Below are 24,899 nucleotides of genomic sequence, written 5' to 3'. Positions count from 1 at the left end.
GGGAGCAGCACTGACCCCATTCACTTCTGCGACCCTGCAGTCCGGATTTTTGTTTTTAAAGGAAATGATATCACTTATGCAAAATAAATTTTAGGTTTTAAGATTCCCCCATCTGCACAATCTCATTTAAAATTACTGTAGCACACCTGACTTTTGTTATCCTTCTGTAGCAGTTCTCGTGTCTGTCTCCTGTTCTTGCCTTTGTTTGAAATCTGTTGGTTGCATGAGCTTCTGCGAATTGTTTGAGATGTGTGATTCTGGGAATGCCTTTGGGTGAAGCTTTGGACATGAAATCTTTGCAGAGGGATCATCATGCAATGGACTGTCACCTTCAGGTCTGCTACTTGTCTGGCATGTCACAGCAAAGACATTTTTCATAGTCAGGGCTGCAGTGGCCACAGATTTATTGAGCTGTGATGCCTGATGCACTCTGGGGAGCACAGACTCTGCTGCCTGGGAATTAGGATCAGAGAAGTTGGAATGAGCATGAAAGATGGTGGAGAAACTTAGAATAAATTCCCAGTGTCTGAGGGAATGAGATAGGCATTGCATCGAGTACTTTATTTCCTGCACTGAACTGTTGGGATGGGTGGATGGATGGATGGATGGATGGATGAATAGAGAAGGTGGATTTTCCATCCCTGGGTAACTTAACTAGAGCTGTATTTGGAAACAGTCACACTGAACTGAATGCAAGCCACTGGTCTTGGTGTCATCTGCTGATACCTTAAGGAACCATAATTCCCTCTGCAATAGGAATCGCTAAGGTGGATTCTGTGTGCAGTGAATTCAGGCAAAACCGTTTCAAAATCAATGGATCTGTAGTGGATATTTGGTAAAAAGTACACCCTGGCTTCTGTCTGTATGTGAGATAGCAACTCAACATCGTGGTTATCCTGTGCCCTGGGGAACTGAAAAGCTGGTTGGCTTGGGGACTGCGGAGGATAAACCACTGGAGGGCTGTTTGCCATCTGAATTTTGTTGTCTGAGGCATGTGTGAAAAATAGGATTAGCTTCACAAAGTGTGAATTTTCTTTATTACTTCAAAAAGCTTAATTTTTCTGGTGTTAGACAGCGGTAGTGTTTCATGCTGGGGCTAAAATATCAGCTGTCTCCCTTTAGATCTCAGCTCTTCTTACTTCTCAGCCGAAGCAAAGCCAGTTGTATGTTGGCATCAGTGCTGCCCTCCCAGTGGCTTGGCTGGGAGTAACGCTTTCATGGCTTCTCTGCTTAAGAGAGGTCTCCTTGAAAAATACAGCCAGCCTGCGAGCAGCAGCGTCCTTCCCCTTCCGCTTGCTCTATTGTGTGAGTCAGTAGCTTTCTTGAAAGCATTTTAGTTTGTTTGCGTGTTTGTTTCCTGTTGGGAGCCATTTTCCTGGATGGGTTCAGTCCCTTTCCTCCTGAAGCTCCTGGCTGGCAAAGACCTACTGGGCCATCTTGAGGTCATCCCTGGTATTTTCCCTCCAGCGTGTTCTCATGTGCCTTGTCCAGCAGCTCCGCATCCTCAGGAGTGGATGCCCGGGTGTGTGCAGGACTCTTGGGAGGATGCTGAAGCTGTGGACTAACTTTTTGAGCTAAGTCCATTCCACGCTGGAGTTGCCTTTTCCTGTGTGTTTGGTGGGGGTGCTGCTCTCAGCCTGGAACACTGATTGCCCTGGAGCAAGATTGCTCTGGACCAGGTCTCAGCAATGATGTGAGGCATGTGGAGTTGGTACTAGAAGAAAGAGCAGAAAAGAGGAGGTTGAGGCAAGAGAGCTGAGGACACTGTGTGATGTGCTGGCAAGGCTGTGTGTGGGAAGCTCATACAGCCAAGGACTTCATCCTGCCTTGGTCCCACCAGCTGTGTTTTCCTCTCTTTGAGCAGGGCTTTCTCCTTCACTCTGCCCAGTACCTACATTCTGGAAGCCCTCCGTTTTCCCTCCATAGGTGCTTCATGGTCATCTCTAACTTTCCTGCTTCAGTTTTACCACCTGGGTGTTGATCCAGGTTTTGGTGTTGACTGTTGGCCAGTGTCCGGAAGTGCCTGGGCATCAGCTGAGTTCAGCTCCTTGTCCCTGCCTGGAATCAAGTGTGTCCCTACAAACCAGGCAGAGGGAGGTGGCTGGTGGGAGGTTGCCAAGACCTCTCCTCCAGCTCACTGTGCTCCCAGCTCTGAAGAGAACTGTTACGTTTTATGGACCATTTAGCTTCCCAATGGTGATCCTAATCCTTCACAGCATGTATGTGCCATTTCTTGGTTATTAAAAGGACCCCTGAAAAGGAGCTGCCCTCCGAGTCAGTGCTCCTACATGCAGTTAATTGCAGGAGGGTTGTGCTTAGACTGTGAGGCTTAATATCTCCAAACTCTCCCTGTGCTAAGAAGGTGAATTAATACCCAGGTTTTCCCTGTGGCTGCAGGGAATGACCCTGATATACCCTTAGTAAGCAGGCAGAGGGAGAATGCTTCTCTCGGGAGTAATTCAAACTTGGAGTTGCTCTGGAGGAAGTCCACTTGCTTTCTATATAGAGATCAAGGGTGCTTTAAGGGCTGGCTAGCCAGGTGTCTCAGTCTTTCATCTCTATATCCTTATATTGTGTGACACTTCAGGTGCCAAAATAGCTTCCATTCCTTGGGGGCCCAGGCAAGCTCCATGCTTCTTGGGAAAGGAGTGATTACCTTGGACAGACAAGTCAGCCAAAGGATGGATGGCTGTGGTTGCACAGCAGGTGTGAGATGGATGGATGGGAGGTGGTTCAAGGGGAGGTTCTTGTCAAGTCACACACTGTGTATGATAAAACAGAGACTGCAGGGCTGTGTAATTCAGGAGTGAGGGAGCTGCGAGGTCCCCTGGCATTGCGAAATGCCAAGTGAAATGTTACTGCCACACAGAGCACAGCAGTGTGTTGGAATGAATGACGCTGGTGTAGGGAGAGCGCATATGGCTGGTGTGGAGGGTTAATGAATGTGAGGGTGATAGGCTTAGGCAGGGGTTTGTTATCAGGGTTGCCATGCTTGGGAAGTGCAGTCTAATGGCAAGACCACATGAAAAGAAAGTGGAGCTTGCAAGGGGAGCTCTAAAAGTCATCAGTTGCCAAAGTTTTTTTCTGTTTGCTGCAGGCCTGAAGCAAATCGATGGCTTAAGGGGCTCTGAGCACCTGGGTCTTGCAGTAGGTTTACTGGTAAGGTGAAATTAGGAGGGGGCTAGGTAATTAATTCTTCTTGCTGTGACCAGGATGGGAGATGATTCTGACTTGCCACTTCTCCTCAGAAGTTTCTTCAGAAGCTGGTAAGGACTCTGGTTGTGAAACCCAAGAAGCAAAGAGGATCCCTGGGTGCCTGACAATTCCTTTTCTCTGCTGGCTCTTTCTCGCAGGCAGCCTCAGGCTGCCTGTCTCTTTGTTAAGAGAGTGACAGCAATGTGACACCGTGAAAATAATTACTAACAAATCACGGTGGTGACTGCAAACAGCTCGCTGTCTTCAGAGGCATGTCAGGGAGCATTAGAGCAGGGCCGTGGGAGCGGCAGAGCGGCTAGGGGCTCTTTCTCTGCTTTAGGCTGAGGGAAGATCTTTGGAGACCTTTGGCGCCCGCCACCCCCACATCATTCCCTTCGCGTTGGCTTTTTCTTTCTTTCCTCCCTTCCCTGCCTTTGCCATCAATAATTAAGCCCATTAATTGCACAGTGAGTTCAGGAAAGCTGCAAATGGTAAAACCGGGCTTCTGCCTTCCCTGGATTCAGCAACCAGCCACAGAGCAGCAGAAGGGTTTCTGGAGGGATACCGCAGGCAGAAGCATATCCAAGCTGTGTTTCCTATCTTGCAGCCCTCGTGTGCTGCCCTGGACGGTAAGGTTTATTAGCACTGCGCTGCTAGGAATTCATAGGCTGCTGGTACAGGTGAAGAATGACCCATGTCCTTATCTTTGGGAGCCTCTAATCTTGGTGAACCTGAAAGTAGGTTTCATTTGTGCAAAACGTCATGGCAAAGATGTGGTTGACTGGCATCTCCAGCAAAACTTAATGGGCAGAGGAATGAGGGTGCCTTCCAGGATGCAGTAGGGATGATGCCAGTCAGTGTGGTTAAAGCTGCAGGTGAATATGATCCTTCAGAGAATAAACAGTGGGCAGATTGTAGGTGAAAAAGGTGGTTGGTGCCAAACAGCAGCACTGAGTGAATCTCTGCGGGGGTGAGGCCCCTGTGGCTGTGTTAGAGTAGGGACCCTTCTGCAGAGCTACACAGAGTCCGAGGGAAAGCTCTCTATAAAGCATGTTATTATAGTGCTATAAAGCTCCCTCCAAAGGGAGGGTCTAGCAGAGATACTGATAGGAAACTGGAAAGCAGCTGCTGGCTGAAGTGTCCTTCAGCAGCATTGATAATCAACCCCCTGGGCAACCTTTGAGAGGAGAGCTCACAGCCTCCCCTCCTTGCTCTTGGTGGTATTTCATCCTCCAGTTTGAGCACGGGCTGTGTCAATTACCCATGCAGAGGAGCACCCTACACGGGGAAGCAGGAGGTGTGGGTGAGAGCCCACTCCTGGCTCCTGCTCCATTGAGCAGCCTTCTTCCCCATTCCCCTAGTTACTGAAGTGATTTTCCTGACTGTCACATCAGTAAATAATGTTGCTGGTGTATCTGGTTGGATGCAGTGGTGGTGGAGGAGGGAGGGCTGGCGCTGAGGGTGGCTGTAACAGCCCCTCTCCCCAACTCATACAATATTTATGCAGGGCTGGGAGTCGGCAGCACTGACCTCTGGGTCATGCTGTTAAACAGCTCCCGCAGCCCCTGCATCCTAATTGCTGCACTTGTCCTTTGCTCTGGAGGATTCGCTGCTCCTTCTCTCTGGTGAAGCAAATGCTAATGCTAGCTCGTGCTTGGAAGTGGGGAGCAGGCTCTTCTCCACAAGGAAAAAACAAACTTGTTTCCCCTTGTGCAGATGTAATTTGCAGCTGCACGGAAACCTGTGTTCAGACCCTGTTACACGATGTGTCAGGCTCCCCACTGCTGCCAGCCTGGAGGCTGTGTCAAGAGCTCGTGGAGCTGTTGTATGTGTAATTCGGGGTTGTGCATTGTCATAGGGGATGGGGAGGGGGTTTATCTCATCCCCCTGGCTCCTTCTAGGATTTCTCTCTTCCCTTTGCTGGTGGGAGGGAAGAAGAGGCAAGCACAGAAGTCAGTTGAGGGGAGACCTGGATGATGTGGTGCCAGAGACAACGCCAGGAAAGAAGAGGGTTCAAACAGCACCACAAGACAGAATGGTGTGTTTTCTTGTAGATAGATGATCTACTTCAGTGAGTGGGAAGAGAGGTGATACGGAAGACTGGACACCCTCTGTGTGTTTGAGGAGCTCCTGACCCCCTTGTAAGCAGTACAGCCATGGCTAGATGTGAGAGTTTTACAGCTGGCCAGGCAGGGGATTTAAGCTGATTCAGGAGGTTTGAGAAAGCCCAAAACATAAAGCTCTCTGACTGCTAGAGCTGCCATGGCTTTCCCCCATGCTGCTTGCTGAGCTTGGGACTTCACATCGGGTGTCTGCGAGTCCAGTGACCCGACTGGCCACCCATGTCCCTTATCCTGCCTTCCTGAGCTGGCAGCTCCCCTTTGTGACTGGAAAAATGCTGTTTAGGCTGGAGACTAATGGCCTTTAAGTGACATGATTGTATTATGTTAAGCGTCTACCATTAGGCACTAAACAGTTTATGACTCATAGCAGAGAAGCCCTTGGCTTATATGCTAAATGGTCTGGACAGGCAAGGCATGGAAGAGGCAAGGTTTCCTCCTGATGTTGGTGTAGGGAAGGACTGGGACAGGATGTGACTTCTCAGTTCTAGAGCAGTGCCTTGCTCTAGGTCTTCCATGCTCCAGTATCCTGGGAGAAATACTTCTGCAGTGGGAAGAGAAGCATGTTTAATTTTAGCTTAGTTTTTGTGCGTGTTTTGGTTTTGAGGGGGTTTAGACACGATGCGTTGTGGGTGCATCCATTGCATCAGATATATTCCCTTACTCAGTGCATAATTACAGTATTCTGCAGCAGGAGTCTGAAGACTCACTCTTAAAACACCTAGTATGCAGAGGACTAGGCGATTACTAAATTAGTATCAGTGTGAAAGACTCATAAGAGACTATACAGACGGAGAAGGGACACGCTCTGTGTAATCAGGCTCTGCTGCAGCATGAATCACAGAATAATTAATAGAGATCTGTAATCCAGACCCCTGCTCAAAGCAGAACTAACTTCAGACTTGGATCAGGTTGCTCAGGGTCTTATCCAGACAGGTTTGAATGTCTCCAGCAGAGGAGATTCCACCACCAGTTTATTCCAGTGCTTTATCATCTGTGCGGGGAAGAGGTTTTCCTGGTAACAAATTGGAATTGCTGCAGCCTGTGGTCATGACAGGTGACTTTCACTGAGAACGTGCTTGTGTGGTAGCTGCACACAGTATCCAGTTTTGTACTTTCCTATTCATAAGATGCTGTATAATGTCATATTTAGTAAGCAAATGGACTGTCACAGCAAGCTTGTGTAGAAATGTTTGTGAGGGGGTTTCATACTGTCATGCTCCCCAGGCTGGGGCGGCAACCTCAGCCTTGGAGACTTTCCAGTTTCTCTTTCCTTGAGAGCAGTATCATGCATTTTTGATGTCAAAAGGAAGTCCACCTAGTCATCCTCCCTGTCTGGAAGGGCTGGTGAGAGCATTTGCTCTACCCCTTCCCTGATCTGGAGGACTCAGAATGGAGGAGTGCAAAGCTTCTGCCTGCTGCACTCCTAACCTCAGCTGAACTGTGGAACCATTGAGCTCTGGTTTCCTGCATGGTAATTAAGTAGTTATTTAAAAATCAAAAGGTTCAATTCTGATCTTGCTCTCACTGGCCACTTACTAACTCCAGGTAGGGTTACTCCAGTTTTACTCCCACATGGCATAGCAGCAGAATCAGGCCCTGTAAATAGAGCTATGAATCTTTTTAAGAGAAGCTGTTAAGCAGTAGCACATAGATTTATTGTAGCATCATGTGTGTGCAATTGTTGATGAACATCTTCTGTTGGAGGCTGAATACCTGCTGTGTTACAGCCTTGCTTTTAATGTTGAGATAGCATCTCTGCCAGAATCTAGCTGACGCACAGACAGATACCCATAAAAGGGCCAGATTTCACATGGTGTTAAATGCCTTCATGTTTCATTAAGGTTGATGGCAGCGGTAGGTACACATTGCTTTGCAGGACAAGTGAGTCACAGTGAGCCACTTGCCCTGTGTGCTTTTTGTGGCAGAATTATTTTTCTAGGATATACATTGCTCTGGCTGCAATCTGGGGTAACAGTTTTTTCCCATTCACAGCCTGGCTGTTTGGAAAGCATGGTGTTGGGGATCTCCCAAATTTCTTAGTACCCAGAAAACATTTAGAGAAGAGGGATCTGGCTGTTAGCATGTGATGGATGTTCAAGCATTTCAGCTAGTGCTGCTGTGAGTCCCAAGTGTTAAGGCTTGCAGCTTCCCTTTTAAGCCTCCTGGGCAGGCATATGCCTGCCAGAGAGAAAAAGCAGCACTGTCCAGAATGGGCATGACAGAAAAAGAAAGGAAGGTCTTAAAGTGCCAGGTATTAGCCTCACTGCTTAGCCTGGGTTTTTGGCCTCATTACACTAATCCAATTAAATATTGATAGAAAAAGATAACACACTCCAGTGAAGGGCTTTGTGTGGTGACTGCTTTCCTTCCTGGGCAGTTGGAGTGGCCCTAGTTATCTTGTGCATCACCACACCTCCCCAGGCCCTGCAGACCCACTGGTGCCTCCACATGCCATGGTGTGTGCTCTTCTCCTGCGTTGTGTCTCTCTTATTACTAATGGAGCATGGATGCATTTTAGCTGCTGGTCAGCCCTCATTAATATCCAGAGATGACAGGTTGACATTTGTAAAGAAGACTTGCGTTGACCTTCATGTTGTGTATCGGTGCGGTTGCCATGCCGTGCCCTGTGCTGGATGCTTCTTCCTGTGCTGCCTCAGGAATGCATTTGTATTACCAAAGGGACAGACTGCTCTGTAACCCTTTGCTGCTGCCAGGAGTGCAGGCAGTGTGTCTGGAAGCCTCTGCATCCCTCTGCTCATCCCAAACACTTCCCTGTAGAGCCTCCATCCATCCCAGTGAAAAGACCTGGGGGGTGCTGGGGCTGGGTTCCTTGTGGAGGTTGTTATTTGGGTACTGGGACCTTATTGGAAGACAGCTTCATGCCAGTGGCAATGCCCCATGTGCCTCCTTATCCTGGCTCTTGTCTGGGGATGCAGCAGAAGAAAAGGCTGTGCTGTCCAGGCATCCTGAGCACTGTCAGTCGCCTGTCTTTCCCCTAACCTACCCTATCCCAGCTTGAGGACTGCTGCAGCCCACTCAGCAATGACATTTATTAACAGAGGGGGCTTTGAAAGAAGGCAAGCTGCTCCTGCAAAGGCTCCTCGCTGTAACTCCGTCTCCTTTCGCTAGCCCATCTGAGGCAGTGGCTGCTGGTGCTGAAATTCATTAGTGTTTCCTGACAGGCGATGGAGGCTTGCTCTGTCTGTTCCCACTTCCCTGCTCTCATGTCTCTGCTTCACGCATGCTGATATTTAAAGCTGATGTGTGGCTCATAGGCTTGTTGCACTGTGACAACTTTGGGGGTGGTTGAGAGAACTGAAAGGGTGGAAGGAAAGCAGAGAGGCAGGGAGACGGGATCTGTCTCATGGTTTCTGTGAAAGCTCAGGGCTTTTCAGACCCTCTCCAAATGTATTGTCTTTCCACAGCTACTGCTTGTGAATTTTAAGTACAGCCATGCTGGAGTGGTTTGTCCTGCACTGATGGGGGCAGAGAGGGAAGCACCATGGGTATGCTCAGTGAGAGTGAGGTGCAGTCACCTGGCAAGGGCTCATCCAGCAGGAAGCAAGGGCAGGAGGGTTCCCCCAGCCCCTTGGCAGGTCTGTGGGGCTAAGGAGTGTGTGAAGTGGGGTGCCAGAGGTCTGGCAGGGGGTTCACCCCTGCATGAGGGGAGGCTGGCTCAGCTCTTCCCTCTTTGCAGGGAGTGGCGTAGTGACTCCAGCACTGGGGTGGAGACATCTCCCTGCCAAAGCCTTGGATTATGCAGGAAAGCTGCTCCAGTATAACTTGAATTATTGGGATGGGCCAGTTGGAGTTTGGAGATTTTTCTGGAGGTGTGTGCCAGCAGGCTTCAGTTTCTGCGGGCTGTGATATGGCTTGGGCTATGCTGGACTTGGTGTTTTAACCAAGTTTGAGCTCCAGTCTAAGGTTGTCTTTGGGAGGGTGTGGGTTTACCTGAACTGATTTGAATTCCTAGCTTGGCTCCAGCTCACTTGAGGTTCAGTCCAGATGGATGTGGCTTTGCTTCTTATGGTGCTGTTTCTCTGCTAAAATATCTCAGATGCCTTAACACAGGGTGTTATTCCCTCACCAGCTTTCTCTTTTGGGAGACGGCACCCAGGCGTTCCTCTTGGCCTGGCAGACATCCCACTCTGCATCAAAACTGAGCATCAGCTCTGCACCACATGGTCCAGAGTGATGCCTTGACCAGCCTTGCTTTGAACTAGGGTGCGGGTGGCTTGACAGCTCCTCTCTTTGGCTATCGCCTTGTGTGCTGCAGCATCCTGGTAGCTTTCTTCAGGCTTTCCAGCCCTTCTTCAGTGAAGGATTTCCAGGGCAGGAGCCTGCTTGCCCTCTCCTTTGCAGCCCAGTGCAGTGGGGATGGCCAGGACACAACAAAAATGTACTGCATCTCTTACAACACAAGGTCTTCAGGGCATAGATTTTTTTTTGAAGGCTGAGATCAGGTCTATAAAACCCAAGATTTAATGTCCCTTTATCTTTCCCATAGAGGGGTTTGTTCTTTTGACAGGCTCTGTATCAATACACCCAGTGTGTAGGAAGTGGCCCAATTTCTGTGTCTCCTGACATCCTGAACCCAGTAGCAGATGGACGTTAACCAGCTCTGATTAGTTGGGAGAGCCAAGCATTAATTTTTTATATGCCAGGACCACCTGAGTGATGGAAATCAATTATGCTGCCCCTCCCCCTTCCATATTAATGTGGTTGCTCTGAGCTGAGGCAGGGGAACCTGTTGAAATGAGAAACCCCTATTTCTTAGTTTGACCCCCTGGATAATTAGGGTTAAATTGATACGCTATCGCACTAGTGACACATTTTATCTGCCTCTGTTTGTACAAGAGGATACAATAGTGGAGGAAGGACCAATTTGTGCCCTGCTCTAGCTAACCAGACTGAGATAAAAGGTGTCACTAGTCTGATAACATTCTTGCCTCATGCTCCTTTATTGTTGCTCAATTTGCTTTTTTTTAATCCTGTTCTTTTTCTTTCAATACCCTTGGTCATATTTTAACTCCATGCCGTCGCATAATGACGCCCTGCTAAATGTGTGTGGAGATAGGCAACTCTGGCTGACAGCCTTTCCTTATAACCGAATTCCAGCCCATCCATCACTAGGCTGCTCTCCTTAACTTAAGGAAAGTGATAACTAAAGCAAGGCCGTTTATCACCGCCGAGCTGTGCGCTTCTTGCCGCCTTGGAGAGAGCTGGCTTCAACGGGAGAAATGCAGCCGTGTCACCTCGCCTCCTATTTGCATCCCGTTCATCTCCAGGCCCCATTTACCCTGCAGAGTGGAGGAGCTGGGACGGATAGAAATCAGAGTCTGGGGTGATGAAAGCTCTCTGAAAATGGCACAGAGCTGACAATGCTGACCACAGTCCAAGGAGGACTTGAAGAGTTTGGCTGGTGGAGGAGAGCGTGCTGCCTCATGTCGCTTGCTTTCCTTTCCAAAGGAGACCCACGTTTGGGGAGCAGGTGAAGGTTGTGCTTTCCCATCTCTGCTGCTGGAATGACAGCTTTACCAGAGCTGAATTGGAGGCTGGAAAATTCCACAGCCGTTTTCAAGTTTCTGTCAAGTGCAGTCGCACCTGAAGCCATGGTGTTTGCCTGATGGAGTGGTTTTGAGAGCCAGGTTCTTTCCCAGGGAGTGAGAGCTGCAGTGTTTGGGGAGGGAGCGAGATCTCGCTCAGCAGCTGGAAGGATCATGGGAAGTTGAATGCAGTGAAATGTGCTGTCATTTCTCTTCTCCACTACCTGTGAGAGGGCCAAATGCCAAACTCTTGCTTAAGCAAAGCTGCCCCCAGTGAGCAAGATTGACTTCTGCAAGAGCAAGAAGTTGTACTGAGCATAAAAGCATGTTTAGCAAATAAGCTGCTCAAATGAATGGTGGCCCTGATAAATGGAGATACTTCCTTACAGGTCTTGGCACTTCTATTCCCCAGGAGAGCCACACATGTACCTTGTGCACTCCAGCCTGGAGAAGATAACTGCAGAAACTCCTGCCTCATTGCCAGGCTAGGAATGGGAGGGCCCACTGCAGGTGGTGAGCTTGGAGCTGAGGAAAAGGCATTTCAGGGGTCTTTTCCTCCCCATAGCTACCTGGGGACCTGGTTTTTGTGCAGTGAGAGCCCTGGTTCTCTGTGCTGGCAACGCTGTGTACCCATACTAGACCAGATCCATGCAGCAATCCTTTGCGAAAGGCAAGTGCGTTGAGCAACTGTATCCCTGCTGCATCTTCCACCTTGGGGGGTAGACTGATGCTTTGGTCCATGCTCCTGACAGCCAGTCCAGGTTATAGCATGAGTGTAAGTCTTGTAATGCTAGGAAAACTTGGTGAAGTCTCTGTGATGCTAGTGTGAAATGAGGGGACACAAGTGCAGAGGGGGAGGGAGAATGTCCTTAGGTCACACAGCTTCACAGGCAGTTTCTGGGGTTGTTACTTGTTTGCAAAAACACGTCATTTATTTAGTTGACATATTTATTTGGAGCATTTATTTCCTCCAATTAAAGACCCACTGTCCAGCGCCCAGGGCATACTGCCATCAGTCTCAGGGTGGAAATAGAACCAGACTGTCCAGTTTGCTGGGCCTTTTGGTCCCACAGGGGGGAGATGCTTTAGATGTCATTCATTGCACTGGGTGGTTAGCTGTCAATTCCTGTGGCTAACAAGAGCAATGCTGTACTTGCTTCTTCTGGGCCCTATTCCAGTGTTAGGTAAATTGATAATTATTCCTCTAACAGGGAATATTATAAATGGGACATGTATTAATGAAAACCTCTTGGATTGGGAGAAGAAACTCTGCTTTTAGTAACATACCTTTTGCTGACTCTTCTTATCATCCTCTCTGAATGTGAGCAGTCTAAGAGAGGTTGAACCGATCACATGTGTGTTTAGATGGATCATTTGGTTTAGATGGTTCCTTTTCTGGTGATCTTTCTTGATCTGGGCACCAGTAGAAAGCAGCTTTCCTGGAGAAAGAGCTTTCTCAGCATGCTGGTTGGGGCTGGTGGGGTCTGTTCAACTACGGATGTCATGGATATATGTGTAATGGCAGTAAAATGCATGTACCAGGCTGCTATTTATGTGACAGCTATGCAATTATGGGGAGTGACTCCAGGTGGTTTATTTCAGCATGATGGTGCTAGCATCAGATGAGCCATGGCCAGAGATGAGACTGTGCTGTCAAGTCACATTGCTTACCCTGCAAATCGCCATAGCGCTGCTGCTTGCAAGCTTGTTGACAGGCTTCTTGCTTTCAAAGAAATTCCTCTGGACCTTCATATTCAAATGTGTTTGTATGACTTAAATTATTGCTCCTAAATAATAACCAGGCATTCGGGTTTGGCACAGGGAGTCTATTTCTGCCTTAGCCTAAGCAGGACTCAAAAAGCCAGTACACTGGTGGGTCGCAGTGTGTGCTGGCTCCACTAGCCAAATATTCCCTGGGGATTCTCCTGGATATGTTTGCAAGCTTCCTTCCTTTTCTTCCCATAGAAATTGATACAGCACTGACACCAAATCACTCTGGTACTGTTTTACCCTGAATCTCACATTATCTGCAAGTGCATTGTCTGTGTTCCTCCTTCATCTCTGTACTTGGGAAACTGTAGGTCTGAAGATATGCTGCCCTATTCACCAAAGGGTTTAGAGCTAGGCTGAACATTTGGGTACACCTCAAGGTGGTGTACCTAGCTTGTATCCACATGTCACCAGAGCTTGTTCCTGAATTCAGCCTTGAGTCTGAAGTCCAGCCTAGGCTATTCACTCTTTCCTTTCTGGAGGAGTGGGAGAAGACTTTGCCTTGGATATGGTCTGCGTTGGGATGTTTGAGCAGCTGATGCCGACACTTGCAGCTCTTCCCTTCTCTTCTGCAACCTCCCAAGTGCCCGAGGAAGTTGTGAGATTCCCCACCCCCCTCTGTTTGCAAAAGCCGATTTCTGGGGCTGTGGCTTTTAACATGCACAAATGGCTCTAATTTAGTCATTTATTTAGTTGACATATTTATTTGGGATGTTCCTTTGCTTCAGTTAAAGATCCTGTGACCAGTGCCCCAGGCGTGCTCAGCAGTACATGAATGAACAAGATCCATCAATTACTCTTGATCAGATCAAACCGGCCGGGGAAAACTCCCATAACTCATCTCCCTGCACAGGCTTGGCTGAAGCTGCTTGGCTTCGTGACTCAGGCTTCCCCATCTGAGGGGCACATTGTAGCTCCCCTGCCAAAACACTCAGCCGAGTGGGGGAGAAACAGCTTTCCAAATCCTGGGATCCTCCTGTCCCTTCGGGAAATTCCCTTACAAGTGCCATTTTGTTTTGTGAGCCCTGTTCTGCAGCTTGCTGTAGGAAGGGAGATGTTAAGATGATCTTAAGGTTCTTTCCAACCCTAACCATTCTATGATTCTGTATGTGCTCATAGCTCTGGCTGCTGGTGCTTCAGCCCGTAGTGTGACAGTGTGCAGCATCTTGTATCTTCAGAGTTGTGACTGTCTTCTTCCAAGCACATGCTCGGAAGGCAGCCTCTGCTTTCTTAGCCCTAAAACATTGGTCCTGCAGCGTTACTAGCTAAAAACAGAACGTATTCGTGCCTCTTTCCCTCCCTATGTCTCATTCAGTGTTTTAACCGTAAAGTTCAAATGGAAAAGCACCAGGGCATGGCAGGTGAATTGTCAGTCCTTCCACCTGCCCCGTGAGCCACTGGCTGAGCAGGATGGTTTTGCAGGGATCTGTAATGTGCTCACTTAGCAAAGGACAGCCAGGATGCTCCAGTCATGTTTGCGTGTTAGCCACTGTGGAGCGGAGCTGCATGCTGCGCTTGCACACAGCTCCTGTTCAAAATGATCAGTGTGAAAGGTGTCAGCAGCCTGGATGTGGCTGGATGTAATGTAAGTCTTCAGCCACGCTGTGCTCTCATGAGATACTCTTTTTTTTGCCAAGAGCTATGGTCCTTCTGATTTGCAGCATGTTACAGCAGACTTGAGGGTCTCTTCCATCTCGGAACAAAATGCACTTAAGAAAACAGAGTTTGTGTTGTCAGGACACTGATTGAATCAAACCTGCTCTCTCTTCTCTCTTACAGGTTACCAGGACAATGCCAGTACTTAGGGCTGCCAGTTGCTGATTACTTCAAACAGTGGATTAATCTGAAAAAGGTACTTTTACACAAACTGCCATGGTCTCCTTCAACCTCCCCCTCCCTTTTCCCTTCTCGTTTCCTCTTTAAGGAGGTGTCTAATAACTACTGCTGTTTTGCATTGAAATGAGTTATTTTCTCAGAAGCTGGGCTGAGCGAGTCCTCCAGCTCCCTATTGTATCTCCTCTAATAGAGTCTTACTGTACTTGATGGGATGTGTTCTGCAGCTGGGGAGAAGCCCATTGTGGCAGGCACAGTGCGGTGTCTCTGCATAATAGTGGGACACTGTGAGGCCCCTCTGCAACTGAAGGTTGTATTGGCTCGGTGTTGCTCACTCTGTTTTGTTTTGCAGCCTTATAAAGCTCCTAGGAGCATGGTTCCCTTCATATCAAATTCTAGTTGATAAATGTGGATATGTTCCACTGTAAAAACCAGCATTTCCCTTCGTGGTGCAGGGAAGGGAAGATGTCTCAGCAGCACGTCCACCTAAGAGACTTGTGATCGCTTTGCAAAGCAAAATGCCTCGGACTTTACTGTCTGGTGCCTTGTGTGTCTCCATGCCTTCTCTGGATGGCTACAGAGCAGCTTGCTGTGCATCCACAGGGTCTCCTGGCAGTGTTGTTCTGTCTGCACATAAAAACATGGTGATGCCTACAGTCACAAAGTGGGAAGAAAAGAACAAGTGTGATTACAAGCAGTAGCAGGGTGAGGGGAAAGGCTGGGATCTATGCATGAGAGAAGCTGGGGTGGCCTTCCTGGTTAAGATTCCCTCCCCCCATCCAATTCAATGTTTTATTTGGGTTTCTGCATCTTTTCCTGATAATTAGGGGTGTTGGTAAGTGGAATTTGCTTGTAAACAGCTCATTGTTGACTTTTCTTTTGTTCTTTTATTTATTTATTGTTTTAAATGGAAGCACAAGTGACAGGCAGGAGGACAATTTGCATGATCTGTTCCATCAAATAGGGTAGAGCATGAACTTAACAAGGGATGCTGGCAGCACATTCCCAGCTGAACTTGTCAAAGGGTCTTGTATTTCCCTGCTGTCAGAGCAAATCTTTTGGCTGATTGCTGGTCCTTGGTAAATGAAATCTGAAAGCACATTGGGGCATTCTGCAGTTCAGTGACCATTAATGATCGCCATTTGAAGTTCACTAAACTTCCAGTGAATGGATAGCAGCTATATAACCAGCAGGTTGATGGCTGCAGAATAATAGTACTTAAAAAGAAACAAATAACAAAAATCCCAATGTGCTGTGGTGTTTGCTAAGAAGTAGGTTGATCCAGCCATGTTCCTCCTCAGGGCCTCAGGATGAATGACTCACAGCTCTTTCCTGTAGTTCAAGGCTCCTTGATTTCACGTGTTAGGAGCTGGGATTCATCATAATGTGGACATCCAGGCAGGTGGCTGCTCTTCAAGATGGATATTTTATGTATTGTACTCCAGCAAATACTGTGATACTAAGTTGAGCATCCATGAAGTACTAAGCACAGAGCTAAAGGCAGGAGGAGGAGGGAAGCTGTTGCAGTCAAGTGCTCCCCTGCCCAGTTCTCTGAAGGGGTCACAAGAGAGGATTTCCAGCCTAAATAAGTAATTCTGTCCAAGCACCTGCACCCAATAAGCCTCAGTTGCTTTTGAGTGAGCTCCCAGTGTGAGACAAGTAAGAGTGGACAGGTATCTAGCTCCCCTGTTCTTCCCTGCATAGATCAGGTGGCCCCTTTTCCCCTACCTCTGGCACGTTCCTAACTTAGAAATACTTCCTAGGCCAAGTCTGCCACTGACCTGATCCATGAAGTGAAGGTGATGGAGGGGGGTGGTGTGAAACTGCTAATTTCTAGGTTATGGATAATTAAAAGACTTGGATGTTTCAGACATTGAGAAAACAGGTGTTTGTGACTGAGAGCATTTTCCTGCAGGATGGCCCCACCTGCATCTACTGTCCCTCCTTTGGGTCTCTGCTTGTGAGCAGAACAAGAGAACCCTTTTGAGTCAGGGAGCTGTTGTTGCAAATACAAGGCAATGTGGAAGAGTGGGATTACATATGGAAAGGTGCGTGCATGGGGCAGACGTGTTTGTGTACCTGTGGGTAGTGGGACAGCAACAAAACATGCTCCAGATTCTCCCTGCCCATGCACACATGGCTTCAGCTCCTCTTTGTCTCCGTTTTGTATCATTTGAAGAAACAGTCCTTGTCTGTGCTCACTGTGCCAGAGGACAGGATGCTCCAGAGCTCAGTGGTTCTTCTTCCCATAGTGGTGAAATGGTCTTTCTCAGGGTTTATTCTCCTATAAACTCTTCCCTTGTCACTTGTTTACTGCAGGAGCAGTTGAGGTGAGAACCCTGTGGCTCCAGGCCTCTTTCACAGCTTCCAAGACGTGCCTCCCAGGCAAGCTGAAGACAGAAGTTTGTCCCTACTAGCTACCGTGCTTGTGTTTCCCCAGGCAAACCTTTTCAGGTTGATCTGGCTGTGCAGGTGGTGGTGAGCTCCACATCTGACTGTTGTGATGGTGGCCACAGTGTCTTGAGATTTGTGAAAAAGGTCTGTGGAGAACAGAAGGGGAAAAGTTGCCTGTGCACTTGACTGTGTTTGCTGAAGTTTTACCTTGCCCTGTGCCCCCCCCCCCCCCCCAGCCTGCTAATGCATCCCTTCCGTCAAGCCTGATCGGTGTTTGCTGACATTTTTAATGTCACTGAGCGATCTTGCATCTCTAGTGAACTGTCAGTGTAGAGCTGACTTGGGGCAGAGAGTTATCATGTTCTTCTCTTCGATTAGCTCAGCGTTGTGGGAGGGCAGCAGAAAGCAGAGGAGGCTTTCTCTGAATGCTGCAGCATTTCAGATATCCCCCTAAACCATCTCAGTAGAGAGACAGTATCCCATCTGCCAGTTCTCTTTATGTACCTGTCATGTCGATCCACAGAGGCCCTGTGGGTTGGGACTGAGGTGCAGAACCTGAGCCACATCATTGGAGCTGGATGCTCAGGATGGAAATAGCAGAGTGCTTCATGTCAGGAGAGAAGGACACCAGTGGAGTAATATATGCAGAAGGTAGGAGGCTGTGGGTCAAGATTTATGTGAAAGGAAAGCTGCTGCAGCTAACAAGCTACAACCAAGCTGCTGCCCCAACAGCATCCTCAGGAAGCCTGGATAAATTCATTAGTTCTTATTCTAACAGAAGGATCAGCTCTCATTCGTACTCCCTTTGCTTTTTCAGGAGCCTCTGTGGTTTATTGTTCCAGGTCCTGCTTCGGTTAGCAGCATGGTTGGTCCTGTGGTAGAGCCTCATCCTGCAGGGATGCAGCCAGCATGGTGTTAGGCTGAAGACAAGGTGCTTACAATTGCAAAGTGGCTGGGAGCCTGGGAATGGGGAATCCAGCAATCAGCAGTGTCAGCACCACTGGGTCAGGAGCACGTCACAGAGGGGAGAGTGGTTTGATGGAGGGAGGAGGTGGAAGAATGGGGTGAAGCTAAATTTTCTTAGAATTAGCTTGTGCAAGAAAAACATTAGAAGGATGCTGAGGGTATCAAAATAGGCAGACCAAAGGTCTAACCCAAATCGTCTTTGTACCACAGGCTAGTAACTAGTGCTTGCAGGTGTAACAAGGAGAGCATGGTTCAAGACAGCTTTCTCTGCTTCCCAGCAATTGTCTCTTCAAGGATTGAGAGCTGGTAGCTGCCTTATGACCACTGTGTCCAGCACCCACTGTTGTTACCACATCCGTCTAGCAGAAATTTGTACATCTTTTTCTGAATCTGCTCATGCTTTGGTTTCAACATCATCCTGCAGCAATGAGTTTTGCTGTTTAATTATGCATTAATTATACTCTGTTTATTCATATGTTGCGTGAAGATGCGGGTCCTTTTGTTTCTTTTAATCCTACTGTCAGATGATTTTCTTGGGCTGAGATCTTGCATTGTGTGAAAGAGCAAATAAGTGTTTCCAGTTCTTGTCCCCTGTGTTATTCTTGAGACCTCTGCCGTACTCTTGCTTAATTGTGTCTCTTCCAGCACAGCAGAACTTGTCAGAGGGCTGGCACAAAGATGCTTGCGGGCGCTGTGAGTAGAACTGGGTTGTGGAAGCTATTTTTAACACTGTATACACTATCCTGCTCCCCCATTTCTCTGGATGTTAAGCGGTTAAAAGTGGTTCATGTATCCACTAAGGTTTTGGTTTATTCCTTAATTTCCAAATGATATTTTATTTATTTTGTTTAAAAAGACAATCTTCATACCCATCACAGAGCTGCCCCTTTCTCAGGACAGCTGACCTGGCATGTTTGACCATCTTTGATTTCTGTTCACAGAAGGCAACATATCTTTAGGTACAGGAATAGTGGTTCCTTAAGAAGTGACAGAAAACTGGTCCTAGCCTGACATCCTCCTGAAGTTCAGAAGAGTTTTTATGAAAGGCAGGGGTTGAATGATGTGTGTGGAGGAACGCAACTTTCCTTCTCTCGGCATCACGAAACAGAGGTGACAGAGCCCTGGGGAGCACAGCGTGATCATGTTGAGGGTGCCATGGTTGTGTGCAGAGCTGGCCTTTTCCAGGCCCAGCCTTTGTTGATATCTAGATACTTCTAGTTGGAAACAAATAATTATTACAATGCACAAATGTTTTAAGGTCACCTCTTCACATTGTGAAATTTAACAGAGGAAGCCTGTAATAGGATGTTTTTGTTAATATTTGGCAACTAGAAATAAACACATCTTAAACAAACAAAGATTTGCTAACAGCTTTTTGTCTCTCCTCTGAATTAACAATTCCATCTGCCTTTGGGGTGGGAAGAGGAGTGCTTTGGATGAAGAACTTTGAAATGGGTATAACTGAAAAATGGTTTAATTTTTTTGGCCTATGTGGCTGGAAGTTGCTTTTGTGAGGTCTAACTTCTTGAGGATTTATTGTGATTGTTATCAGTTGTCTCTTTGTTGAGTTACTGGCTGTAGGGAATATGGAATGCCTAGGAAGATTACAAATAGCAGAGGACTCCTTAGGCAGTGTTTCATGGCCAAAGCACCAAGCGCATGAAAAGATGTTGTCACTTAACTATGAAGAGCTGCTCATATACCTCCAGTGCTCAGTGCTTTGCTGGTTTGCAGCATGGGTGAGTGCTCCCAAACCCTGTCACACCTTCCTTCAATGGGATCTGTGCTTTCCTGGGCTTCTCACACTTGGCTGTGGACTTCTTGGCTTTGGAAAGTCTCTCTCAGAAGGCAAGAAGGGGAGAGGTTGTGAAAGGAAACATAAGAAGTGTGACTCCAGGGTTAAGGGGAGTAAAAGTGTCTTTTCAATGGCGATTAGCAAATAAAGGTGTCTGTGCAGTGGCATTGGTTCACAGCTGGAAGGAAGTTGAAGGAATTGCTTGTAACAGCAAAATGACTGTGTTTGATAAATACTTAGCTCTGTATTTACAGAAAGGCAGAGGATGCCCTGTTGCTGAGCAAGAGGTTTGCTGTTACAACACAATTTGTTGATAAAGTTAAGTGGTGACTTTTGGTTGGCATTTTGCATAGCTGGTCTACAAGAGTTTTTGAAGAGCTGGCTGAGAAGCCCTGGGCTGTTAATAAGTCTTTGAACATGGGGGAAGTTCTAGAGGACTGGAAGAAAGCTAATGTTGTACCAGTAATTTAGAAGGGCAAATGGGATGACCGATGAAGTAATTATAGCCCTATCAGCTTGACATTAATTCTGGGCAAAGTAATGAAAAGCCAGATATCATAGTTGATTAATAAAGAATGAAAAGAGGGTAATATAATGCCAATCAATGTGGATTTATGGAAACTAGATCTTTTTCAAAGTAACTTGATATTTTTTTTATGAGACTACATGTTTGGTTGATAAAGGTAACCATGTCAACGTAATATACTTCTGGAAGGCATTTGACTTGGTACCTTATGACATTTTGATTAAGAAACAAGAGTGATACAAAATCAACATGGCACACATTACATTGATTAAGAACGAGCAAACTGACAGCTCCTAGCATTTAATTGTAAATGGATAATCATCATGGAGTGCATGTCTTCCTAGTGGGGTCCCACAGGGATCTATTTCTCAGACCTCTCGTATTTAACACTTTTATCAATGCTCTAAAAGAAAACATAAAAATCATCTTCGATAAAGTGTGCAGATACTGCATCCAGGAGGTGGCTGCTTTCGATGTATAAACAGGCAATGACGAGTTGGAGCAGAGGGGCTGGATCATCCCTTTCTTTGGAACTGGTTTGACCGGTCTGGGATGCTGGGTTCCGTCTCTGCACTGGAAAGAATACTGGAGACTTGAAGACTGCACAAGAGCTGTAAGACCCTGGGAGCCATTTAAAGTTACAGAGGGAAGGGTAAGGGAGACTTGGCTGTAGTCTGTAAGTATCTAAAGGGAGAGCCAAAATGTGGTGAGAGGCTCCTTCAGCCTAGCAGACAAAAGCATAGAATCACAGAATGGTTTGGGTTGGAAAGGACCTTAAGATCACCCAGTTCCAATCCCCTGCCATGGGCAGGGACTCCTCGCACTAGACTGTGTCGCCCAAGGCTCTGTCCAACCTGGCCTTGAACAATACTAGGGATGGAGCATTTATCACTTCTTTGGGCAACCTGTTCCAGCGCCTCACCACCTTCACAGTGAAGAACTTCTTCCTTATATCTAACCTGAACTTCCCCTGTTTTAAGTTTGAATCCATTACCCCTTGTCCTATCACTGCAGTCCCTGATGAAGAGTCTCTCTCCAGCATCCTTGTAGGCCTCCTTCAGATACTGGAAAACTGCTACGAGGTCACCAATGAAGAGAATTGCATAAGCAGTTCCAGTGCCTGGAAGCCAAAACGAGGTAATTCAGGTGCAAATTTTTACAGTGAGGGTAATTAACCATTGGAACAACTTACCGAGGGCTGTGATGCATTCTCCAGCTCAGGAAGCAAGGTTTTTTTCCCAAAAAGATCAGCTCTGTTTCAAACAGGAGTTAATCTGGGGCAGCCTCATGGCCTTTGCAGCCAATCCCGGCAGTTTCTTCTGCCATGATCATCTTCAGTTGTCCATCTCAGCATAGCTCTGGCTGCTCTCTTCCCTTGCAGTGACAGCACCCTCAAAGGCTCCTGACTTGGGGGACCAGAGGTGGCACGAATGCCGTGAGGCTGGGGATGGAGAGGCCGGCATCCCGCTGGCATGGGCACGGGAACCCTTCTGCTCCAGGGGCTGGAGCACAGCAGCCGTCCACCACTTCTCCTTTAAATCTGTCGTGCGGCTGTCTGAACTCTGAAATTTCCTTCACTCTCTCCCTTGCCTTGTTAACATGTGTTGCCTTTGGGGTAATCAGGGAAAAAATATTATGTCCTTTTACAATTACCGGGTTTTGGAATATTAAAATGTCTCTCTGCATCGGCAGTGTTATTTTGATTGGTATTCTAACCTTTGACTAGCCCATAAAGCGAGCCGCTCTTCAAGCCAATATTGCAGGACTGAAATTTAATTCCGAAATGATTCCAGATAATAGGGAGACAGATAATATATGCATGAAGGATATTATGTTTGGACTAAATGCAGCAGGGCCAGGGCTTGGGAGTTGAATAATAGCCCAGAGTGAGTTATAATCTGTGGGACAGAAATACCTTACTGTCAGGGCCAGAAGAGGAACTCTTAAATCAAAAGGAGGGAGATGAGGAGGGAGTCGAGGACAGTCATCTCAAAGGGAAAGGGCATCCAGGAGAGGGCTTAAAGGAGCAGCCCCTCTCCATCCTGCTACAGAAGGACCTGTCTTCCCTTTCTTATTTAACAAAGAGTGCTTAGTAAAAACACATTTCCAAGGAAAACCAATGTGCAGGAAGGTTGTACTGGGAAGAGAGGCTGAGAGTCTTCAAGTTCTTGGCAGTCTTTTCTGTTTCCTCCTCCTGGACTCATTAGAAGAGGATGCAGGATGAGTTGATACAACGGACTTCTTTGCCTCTGTTTCCCTAGAAGTTATAACCAGATGGACCAAGGGGTTGTTGGTGTGGTGGGTTTGCAATATGTACTAAGGCAGGGTGCTCCTGTAATGACAGAGTAACTATCGGGGTTGGGTTTAGTATCCACTTTCACATAAAACAAAGGCAACAAAGGGGTGTGGGCTGTGTGGCCAGTAGTTGTTGCCTTCCACCGTCTCAGCCCCTGGTCTCACTGGCAAGCAGAGTTGTCTCCATCCCTCAGAGCTGCTGCCCAGGCTGGTGACTGAAGACAGGGGCTAGGAGCATCTTGTATAACAGCTGAGGTACAAATCCTGTGCCTTTTAAATACTGGAGGCTTTAAGAAGCAGCACCCCCCTCTAGGCTCTCTGCCCCAGGGAAGGGAGCTTGGGGGTTTTGCTATTTGCTCCTCTGCAAGTGGCACTTTGTGCTTTGCCAAGCAGCTTCCGAGCGTGGTGGAGCAGTCAGCAGGGTACTTTCTGCTCTGCAGTAGCTCAACCCCATAACTTAAGCCTGCTGGGCAAGGTGTTGGGAGTTTTTCTGTAGCTAGACTTCACAGAGCATTGCAGAGCACTGCTGTCCTGGGAGGAGGGGAGCCGAGCAAGCAGAGATGGAGAATGATCTCTGCTGCTGGGGTGACACAAACCCATGTCGATATAACAGGCTTTGGCTCAGTGGCACGAGCTTATAGTTTCAAAGTAATGATCCCAGCCTTGCATTTCATTTCCTTTTCTTGCAGTCTCAGGAGCTGGTCTTGCCACAGCTGAGAGGGACTCTAGATGCAGCCTGGAGGCTTCACTGGTTTTGGATGACTTGAGTGATAACATACATGCCCATCCCAGGAGGGCAGAAATAAGCAGTGTCCATCTTTGTCTAAATCAAATGGTTTTGTGTATTTCCCTCTTCTTTGCCTTTTGTTGTGTTTATTTTTTCTTGTTGCATCCTAAAAGCACAGGAGCAATTTTCTGTGGAACGTGTGTCTGTTCAAGCTGTTCTTGGAGCTAGCAGGAAAGACGTGATCCGCTGTGGGTTAATGTAAGTTCTTGATCTTGATTCACTAGAAAGTAACTGAGTTTCCTGGCTTGTGAAATAGCAGATTAATAAATCCTTTTGGCCATAAAATCCACACCTGGGTGAAAGAGAACCCTTCGTGCTGCCAAACTCATGGCAAGCAGAGGGCTGTGGGTTGGGCACATGCAGCCCATTCCTTGCTCACTACCATTTAGACTCTGCTGGGTAAGTAAAGACAATCTCTGTCAAGGTCCTGTTATGTGGAAACCATTTAGAGCTACTCCAGTGTAAAGGGTCCATCAGTATTTTGGTCCCATTAACATCAGTATTTTGGTCCTATTAGCAGCAAGCTCTTCCTGGCACTTCCTTCCATCCTTCTGTCCTTCCTCCCTTCCCATAGCTATCCAGCATGTGTTTTAGCATGTGTTCATCTCACACGGGGATTAACTTCTTTACCATCATGGATTCTCCTACACTCTCTTTCACTAGTACATATTAAATGTGCTAGGCACATGTTAAAATCTCATCTCTTTTCCTAGACAAGGTGTTTTGGAGCCTAGTTTTAGCCTTTGGAGCAAACCATTTTTGTGTACTGTGCTTGAGGAGGACCTGGCACAGGTGGAGAGAGCTCAGAAGGAAACAGAAGGGTCAGAGAGCTGGAAGATGTGTTCCCAAAAAAAGACTGAGGGATGTGGGATGTTCAGCTTAGAGAAAACTAAGCAGAAATCATTTCTGGAAGAATTAGAGTGTTCAGAGGAAGGCAAAAGTTTATTCTGAGTGGTTGTGGTCGATGGCTGGTGCTCATGTCCTTACTATTGCAACGAGATCAGTAAATACTCTCTGAGGATGAGGGCAGGGATGTGAGATCTTTAGCTCTTGAGATTTCATTGTTTAGAAGACTATGGTGGGGATGGTTTGGGTGGAGCTGGTCCTGTCCTGAAGCAGACAGTGTGGGTCATCACTTCTCCCTTCCTGCCTTATTGTGACACTTGGATGCAGAATGTCTGCTTTCCCTGGGACACATTGCTGAAACCCAGAGCACCTGAGCAGGGAAAGAAGGGATGGTTGCCTTGGCTGCCATGTATGTTCTCCCATCCTTTCCTGATGCTGTTTACCCAGATCAGGGTGTTTGTATGGGGAAAATCCCAAGATGGCCTTTATTATTTGGCAGTGCCTTCAGGCTTCAGCAAGGACCAGGGCCTCCTGGTACCATGTGTGGTACAGAGGGCACTCAGATAAGGCAGGAAAGTGGTGATTCAAGGAAGCTGAGGAACACAATTATCTTATTTGGCCCCATGCAGCCTGCCCATACTGGACAAATTAAGTAGAATTTGTTGTTTCTGTGCCTTTATTAGCCAGTTCAAAAGCTTAGCCTTCTAGATGATGTTGTAAACAGTGGTTTGCTGGGTGCACTGCAGTGGTTGCTTCATCTAAAGCATCATTCTCTATTCAAGTGGTTGGCATTTGTGGTTCCACATGCACATCACCGTAGCCT

The 24,899-nt window shown here is 47.4% G+C and overlaps 1 protein-coding gene across 7 annotated transcripts in view; it reads left to right on the top strand.

The window, feature by feature from the left end:
• ERI3 (ERI1 exoribonuclease family member 3) overlaps positions 1–24,899 on the top strand; it is a 131,513-nt gene that overhangs the window by 36,491 nt on the left and 70,123 nt on the right. For 5 of the 7 annotated variants that reach the window (XM_062617335.1, XM_062617328.1, XM_062617329.1 and 2 more), the window contains exon 6: positions 14,414–14,486. In XM_062617335.1, the coding sequence (XP_062473319.1) occupies positions 14,414–14,486 (73 nt within the window). Of the gene's footprint in view, positions 1–14,413; positions 14,487–17,678; positions 18,414–24,899 lie in introns of those variants that run through there. The other 2 variants (XM_062617333.1, XM_062617332.1) reach the window with 2 other exon arrangements.

The sequence above is a fragment of the Pezoporus occidentalis genome, unplaced genomic scaffold, assembly GCF_034315485.1.
Source record: "Pezoporus occidentalis ecotype Australia unplaced genomic scaffold, CSIRO_AGI_Poc_V1 ctg194, whole genome shotgun sequence".
NCBI lineage: Eukaryota > Metazoa > Chordata > Aves > Psittaciformes > Psittacidae > Pezoporus > Pezoporus occidentalis.
Note: the sequence above shows the minus strand (reverse complement) of the source record. Positions and strands in the feature narration are given on the sequence as shown.